At 39.0% G+C, this 7,651-nt stretch overlaps 1 protein-coding gene across 1 annotated transcript in view; it reads left to right on the forward strand.

Annotated features, from left to right (window-relative positions):
* The window catches only part of LOC131785884 (delta-1-pyrroline-5-carboxylate dehydrogenase, mitochondrial-like), a 71,515-nt gene extending 67,533 nt beyond the window's left edge, over positions 1-3,982 (forward strand). The window contains exons 15-21 of the mRNA XM_066171688.1: positions 529-573; positions 667-752; positions 1,670-1,736; positions 1,853-1,921; positions 2,570-2,622; positions 2,714-2,832; positions 3,385-3,982. Of these exons, the coding sequence (XP_066027785.1) occupies positions 529-573; positions 667-752; positions 1,670-1,736; positions 1,853-1,921; positions 2,570-2,622; positions 2,714-2,832; positions 3,385-3,497 (552 nt within the window). The 3' untranslated portion in view covers positions 3,498-3,982. The remainder of the gene's footprint in view (positions 1-528; positions 574-666; positions 753-1,669; positions 1,737-1,852; positions 1,922-2,569; positions 2,623-2,713; positions 2,833-3,384) is intronic.
* Positions 3,983-7,651: the final 3,669 nt, after the last annotated feature.

Consider the following 7,651-nt stretch of genomic DNA (forward strand, 5'->3'; position numbering starts at 1 on the left):
TACAATTAATATACCTGTGATTTTTTGGTTTTTACTAGTAGTCCTTTTTCTTCATACTTTAGGTTAAGGAACTTCTTATTCAAAAACACAAAGAACTGAAAATGGGTTCGGTAAGTAAGCTTGCTACATAACAGGTTTTCTCGACATCTTATCTAGGGTACACTGATACAATCTTTAATTTTAACAAGCCTTGATTGTCACGCTTCATACAGTAATTTTCAAATGTTTGTCGAAAGTAATCTGGGATTGCATTGGTTTTGCTTCAATTTGCTTTGTGAGTGGTCCAGATAATTCGTGCCACTCTCTCAAACGATCAGATTCGAAACTAACACCGATCTCGTCTTTTTTGCCCTCGTTTGTCTGCGCTTTTGATAAGCGATTTACTCGTATTTACTTTGCCTTTTCATTGACTTCTTGTGTTATTTTTCCTAGTTCTAATTGATTGTTGTGATGACTTTGGTTTTGCTTTAACGACACTTGAACGAAAAGCGCTGTAACCAGTTGTTAAAATGTTATCTCTCATTGCAGCCAGAGGATTATGATACCTTTGTATCAGCGGTTATTGATGGCAAGGTAAAACCCTTTTACCTAATTTGTGATCCTGAGGAAGTACATAGCTAGGTTTGTGATAAACATTCCAGTGATTTTTGTCTTTTTTTTTTTCAGTCGTACAAGAAAATAAAAGAGTACATCGATTATGCCAAAGAAAGCCCAGATCTCAGTATTATTGCCGGAGGAAAGTGCGATGACAGGTGAGATTGACTTGAGTTTACCAGAAGGATGTTTCCTGTGCGCTGCTCATAGTGTTATTATTAGGATAATAGTACATTATGATAATTAAGTAAATGTTAAGTTGCTCAGTGATTTCTTGTTCATACCCTCCTCTGCATGACACCGATTATTTACAATTTGATTTTCGGAGGGTACCGTTCTACTTCAGGACGACATCGTCCGTTTCCGCAAACTTGCGTCCGTTTCCATCTGATTTCGGACACTTGCGCCCGTTTTATAGCCTGCAGAACGGGCTTATTTTCATCCGTTTTGTAGGCGAACGGAGGCATGCGCGAGGTGAGCGCGAATTGCTCTTCCCTCGCGCGACTCGCACTTCGCGCTCGCCACGCACTTGCCTCCGCCTGCCACACAAAATTACGCTTGTTCTGCGGGCTAGAAAAAAGGGCGCAGGAGTCCCAGATCACATGGAAACATGCGGAAACTGACGCAAGTAAACGCAAACTGACGATATCTTCCTGAAGTAGACTTTTTGTGCTTCTGGTTTCGGAAAATTGTATGTTTTTGGACGATACCATCTGGTTTCGGACACTTGCTTCCGTTTGCAGAAGATCGCGTCTGTTCTTGAACAGTACCGTTCGGCTTCGGACACTTCAGCCAAAAAAGATAGCAGACTTTCGTCCGCTTTCGGACACTTGCGTCCGTTCTTGGACGGTATTGACTGGTTTCGGACATCGGTTTTCAGACGTTTTGGTCCAATTTCAAAAACTGGGTCCGTTTTCGTAACGATATCCGCTAATTTCAGACACTTCTAGAAGTCGATACACGACAAAAGTGGAAATAACAATAATGAAATTTGCGAGGTATAACTTGTACTTCGTATACCTTTAGAAAACTGTGTTCTTAAGTAATTTGAAATCCTTCTCTTCTTCTTCCTTAGTGTGGGTTATTTTGTTGAACCAACTATCATCGAGACTAAGAAACCCGATGACAAACTCATGAACGAGGTAAACGCATTTCTGTCAAAAGTTTTCTTCTTTACGATTTATAAATTGTACTGTTCTGATTACTGCCTCATTCATTTCTTTTAATTTTGTTTGATTCTGTCTAATTTCTTCTTCAGGAAATTTTCGGCCCTGTTCTTACCGTATACGTATACCCAGACCAAAAATGCAAGGAGACGCTTCAATTAGTAAGAGCACTGTTAGCTAATATAGGAGTGTAGTTGTCAACGGTTTGTTGAAAATTATTTAGCATTGTATTGGTTTTTTTAATTTACTTCACTTTGTGCTTGGCAGACTCTCAACCAATCAGCTGATAAATTTAAAACCGATTTCAAACCCGGTTAATTGTTTTCCGGCACCTTTGTCAGTTTTACTTTTTTATACTCTGGGTTCTGATGGAGCAGTTTTCGATTGAGTTTCGTTAACTCAAAACAACGACCTACGACCTATGAGCTCATGAGGACTACAAGTGAAAACAACCATATAGTCTAAAGGGCGGGAAAAACACGGGCGACCAAGTCGTGATTGGTTTTAGTTTTGTATCTGATTGGTTGAGAGTGGCGCGAGTTTTCTGGACCAATCACAATGCGAAGTAAAGCAACGTCATTGAAAATTTTCGATTACTTTTGACACTCAAATGAAAATCGCTTAATTTTCGTTTGTTTTGATGGGCGCTGTTTTTTTAAATTTGGTTTTGGTTTACGACGCGCAAACGAAATGCGCTGAATCTGCGACCATCTTGAATGAGTCTGAATCTGTGACCATCTTGTGGAGGAAATACTTACAGAAGTTTTCCTGTGCTTTAGATTTGATATTTCACTATTGCTGCCTCGTAGGTAGACAAGACTTCTCCATTTGCTCTGACCGGGTCCATTTTTGCAAAAGACAGGTTAGTATTTATCTGCTTTGAGTCGAAATTAGATATGTTAGTGAACCGAAAGTGCGTTTACTCTTGTATTTTGGGATGAAAAACCTTGCAGATATTTTATCCAAGAAGCAGCTGATATTCTGAAAGATGCAGCTGGTAACTTTTATATCAACGACAAATCAACTGGATCTGTTGTGGGTCAGCAACCTTTTGGAGGCGCGCGTCTTTCAGGTTAGTTTTCCACGCCACTATCTCATCCCTTTCCATATTCCTATACACTTTTAAAACAATATAACTCCTTGGCTCGTGTGGTTGTTTATAGTTTTGATTAATATTCCTGCGAGACAGCATGCTTTCTGGCTACCATATCGGTGACAAGGAGCTAAAATGATCCTGGGCTCGAGATTGCCTGACAGCTAGATTTTGGGCCGCCTCGTAGTCGCTTTAACGTTTGCACATGCGTAGACTATTGACCGCTGCGGTCACTTTGTGGCTTGCCGTTCATAGTAGTAAAGTAGGTAATTTAGTGTTAACAACTGAGTTGAAAACGTAAATTCGCTACCGTAAAGGGTAAAAAAGCTGACGTTTCGAGCGTTAGCCCTTCGTCAGCTTTTTTACCCTTTACGGTGGCGAATTTACGTTTTCAACTCAGTTGTTAACACTAAATTACCTGCTATACTCTCCCACCGAGGCAGCACCACAGTTTCTTTAGAAACTTACCCCTTTATTCATAGTAGTAAAGTGTTTGATTTGTCCCCATGGTAACCAGTGGCTTTATTCCAGGAACAAATGACAAGGCAGGCAGCTCTCATTACATCTTGAGATGGGTCTCACCACAAAGTGTTAAAGAAACCGTGGTACCAATCGATGACTACAAATATCCGCATCAATCATGAATTACTTCAGTCGGTGTTGTAATTTTCTGAGAAGAACAGAATGTATTCGATGGTTTCAAAGCAAATTTCTGCACTCGCTAAGGGCGGGAGTGAATGCAGTAGAGGAAGTAAGGAAGAAATCGGAAACTGTCCAGAAATCATCGCAAATGATTTGCAGTTTTAAATGAACGATTTTTTAACAAGCGTTTCAAAAACGTTGGGAATGAGATTGCTCTATTTACTTGAAATTTAATTCGAATAATTTTGGGAAAATTTTGTACAGAAGATGCATTGATATCAAGCCATACGTAGTGAAAATGTGCATGGTTTCTTATCAAGAACAAATGTCTTGAGGAAAACGAATAAATAAATCAATTATCTAATTTTAACCACTGAATATGTCACCTTGAAGATTTCCCAGCGTTCAATTAAGATAGAAGTCCAAATAACGGGGTATTTAATTTATTTTTCTGGCCTTGTGCAAAAATAAACATGATCGTTTTCAATTGTTGTCAGTCTGTGTTGTGGGAACCAGACCTTTTTTAATTAGGGAAATAATTGGTAAGTTGGACTGTCATCAAAGTAACCTGTTTAAGGTGTTCATATGTAAAACGAAGCTCTAAGGTGAAAACCGGGGAGAACCTATCAATCAAAATGACTAGGACAGTTTCAGTTTTTACAAAAAATCCGGTAATTTTATTCAACTCTGCTCTGTGATTGGTCCAGAAAACTCGTGCAATCCTCCCAACCAACCAGATATAAAACTAAAACCAATCTCGACCTGATCACTCGCGTTTTCCCGCCCTTCACCTGTTTTCGCTTAATTTGATTAATTTTAATTCTCTTGGTAAATGATAGAGTTAGACTTTGTTTTCATTGGTCGCGGGAATTATTTGGATTTTAATTTTTCAACTCAATCGAAAGGCGCACTAAAATCACATATGGTTCTCCCAGCGCTACACGATCCGAGTAGTTTAGTGTGGATAACCGGCAAAAACGCATCAAGAAGTATGCGTTTTCAAACGAAACGGCAGTAGTACAGAAAGGGGCCTGAGGCAGGCGTTTCTCCGACGGTAACATACCATACTTTTACCAGTCAAACAAAGGGGTAGGTTTCTAAAGAAACTGTGTCGCCACGTCGGTGGGATAGAATTACAAGGTAATTTGGTATTATCAACTGAGTTGATAACGTAAATTTGCCACCGTAAAGAGTTTCAAAGCTGACGTTTTGAGGGTTGGCCCTTCGTCAGAGCAAATGCTTTAACCAGCCTCATCAAATAGTTCGTACAGTCACGTGGGAATAGGTGTATTACTCAGAGGAGTGGAAGAATGTGAAGGTAGAAGTAGTAGTAGTAGTAGATCTTTATTTAAACTCGGTTAAGAATCTTCAGTTATACCAATAGTATTTTAATTACAATCATTTGTAAAAAATTAAAATAACTATAAAAACTGATTTACAAGATTGCCGAGTGGGAATCGAATGTTTCAAGTGCGCGGTTGATTTCCTTCTTAAACTACCCAATTGATCTAACAATTGCCCAAGGTAGCGGACACGAGCAGATCTTGTTCCTTTTTCGTAAGTGACGTTACAGTGAAATTCACACAAAATTTCCTCGTCCCACCTCTGCAGGTGAAGCGGTTTTCTCCGCTCAGATAACAAACTTTTTCTCTAGGTAGTTTGTCTTTAGAGGAGTCAATGAAAAGAAGCGTGAGTTGTAACAATTGCAGGAGCCACGTTGTGAGTTTGACTGAGTTCGTAGCCATTCTGTTACCGACGCTCTAAATTCACACCTGTTATCTCAATATTATTTGCTGAGTAAGATATTCTTGTTACAGCAAATCAACCTTAAAATGGCAAAAATCGCCTAAAATAACCGCGAAAAGACAAGATGGGAGTAAGTTTTATTAATTTTACGTGTAAAAAGTTCATATTCCAAAATATCTCAAGTTGTAAATCGACCATATTCCACCCCCACACTATTCCTGACAACGTGTTCGACGGTTCCTCCCGCAACTTAAGAGGCTGTCCGCGTAAGAACGGATAAGGCAAATTTCGGCCGACCGCCGATTTCCCTAAGTTTTTCAGTGAAAGTCGAAAATTCTATCCCATGTACAAATATCACATTTATTTTGATCATTTTCATTATTTTTATTTTTATGAGACAATTTTAAAGGTCACCCCAAAACTGCCCAATTTGCCTTCTGTGACCCCTATTACTAAGCTATAAATATCGAGCGCTACCAAATCCTTATTTCCCAATCTAGAAAGCTGATTATTTTACATATTTAAGAATGACTTCATTTCATTACTTTAAAGGTAAAATGATTGCGTTCTATAGAATTTTTACCGAGTTATGAAACTTTCAAAATACCTTATCGTGAGCATTGAAATTTGTGAGGAGTGAGGTACATGCGGTTGAAAGCTATTTTCTCTTACGTGGGACCTGATCTAGAGTCAAGTCTATTGCAGCTCAAAATTACTTAGAAACAGAAAGTTAAACATAGAATAAAACTTTTGGGCACTCCTCATCCTGCACCGTAGAGAGCTTGGCGAATTTTATAAATATTCGCCATCTTGATTGAAACCAACGATAAGGTGATCCGACCTGCAGACAGGTTTCTAAAGCGCAACAGCCCTAAAGTACTTGAAGGTGCCGCAAAGATTATCTGATGGAGTATCAAGATCGATATAATTCATCGTTTCGGCCATTTTTTCACATGCAAATTAGCTTCATGCGTTCGTGTTATAATACGTGTCAAAAATAGTTTCCGTAACAACATTTAGCCGTTCAAAGAAGTGTTCCTATAAATGTGAAACTCATCTGTTGTATCCTTTCTTGACAGCTTTACGTAAAATTTCAAGAGCCATTTCCTTTGAACACAATGCGCTAGGGGAATCCAGTTTTTTTTGACAACCAAGTTGTTCATTTCGCGCAAGTGTTTTTATCTTGTGCATAATCTTTTCAGACCTCTTTTGCCGTTTTTCTTTGGGAAAATAACTCACCCGTACTTGGGGAAAATTTCGTCTTACTATTTGTGAAAGTTTTTTAGATTGTGAGCTAGTTGGTTCTCATGATTAACGCCGTAGAGAGATTTTCAAGCGTGACTGTGGACTGCCGTGAATTAGCCTAGTCACGCAATACCAGCATTAAAAGATTGTCTCACGGCTGGTGAACTCAAATTAAAGAAACATTTAGTTCGGCATTTAAATCATGATATGATGATGTTTCATCGAGAGTATGAAAATCTCCCAGAAGAAATTGAGAAATTATGTAACCGATAGAAATTGGTATATTTAATTTAATAAACGTTTCCAAAAGTAGGTGAGCGAATTTAGTAATTTAAGTTAAAGGCATAAATCATTGAGAAAATTTAGAGGAGCCAATAGAGAAAATCTCTTTTGTAAATGCTCGTACATGCTATAGAGTGAGGGTCAACATGATTCACGGTCACGGTAGACTTATGATTTTTTGTTTTGACATTAAAGGCATGACTACAAAATAACAGGCGCCAATTTAAAAATAATTTTCACGGGTTTAATTACATGTTAATGCTTTAAGCACTTTCATTCATCGATATAGAACTGTACATCAGGGTACTTAGAGGTGGTGCACATTGCTCTTCAACAAATTCACTCTAAATGCCCTATCACTGGTTTGCCAGGGCTCCATGCTGACAGTCATCCCAACCGCGGCCCGTGTGTCACACTTCATTAAAGCACTGACATTCTTGTATAAAGGACATCAGTTGCTCAATCAGGTCTTTTTTCCTGTCTCTTGATTTAAATGGTATTCCAAAAAAGCGCAAGATTTCTTTAGGCATTCGTTAGAATCTTCCTAGCAAGTGTCTGTGCCTCGGGCAGATGGTCATTCCCTCGAGCTCACTTCTCGGCAAATGCTGAATTCCCGCTCTCGCTATGATTAACTTGGCTTCTGTAACTTCGCTGTATTTTGACAAGTAGCGGTTCGCCAAATGGGCGGATATATCTGCGTTACACTCGGAGAACAAAGCATGCTCTACTTCCTCCCCACTAGAACCGACTTTGCAGTATTTCGTAAAGAGAACAATTTGGGGGGACAGCAGGCATTTTTAGTGTTAACAAAGTAAACGTCCCAAGAAACACTGTCTCGGATTTGTCTGAAAATGTTGCCGACAGATCGTTTTGTTTCCGACAG

The sequence above is a fragment of the Pocillopora verrucosa genome, chromosome 9, assembly GCF_036669915.1.
Source record: "Pocillopora verrucosa isolate sample1 chromosome 9, ASM3666991v2, whole genome shotgun sequence".
Lineage (NCBI taxonomy): Eukaryota > Metazoa > Cnidaria > Anthozoa > Scleractinia > Pocilloporidae > Pocillopora > Pocillopora verrucosa.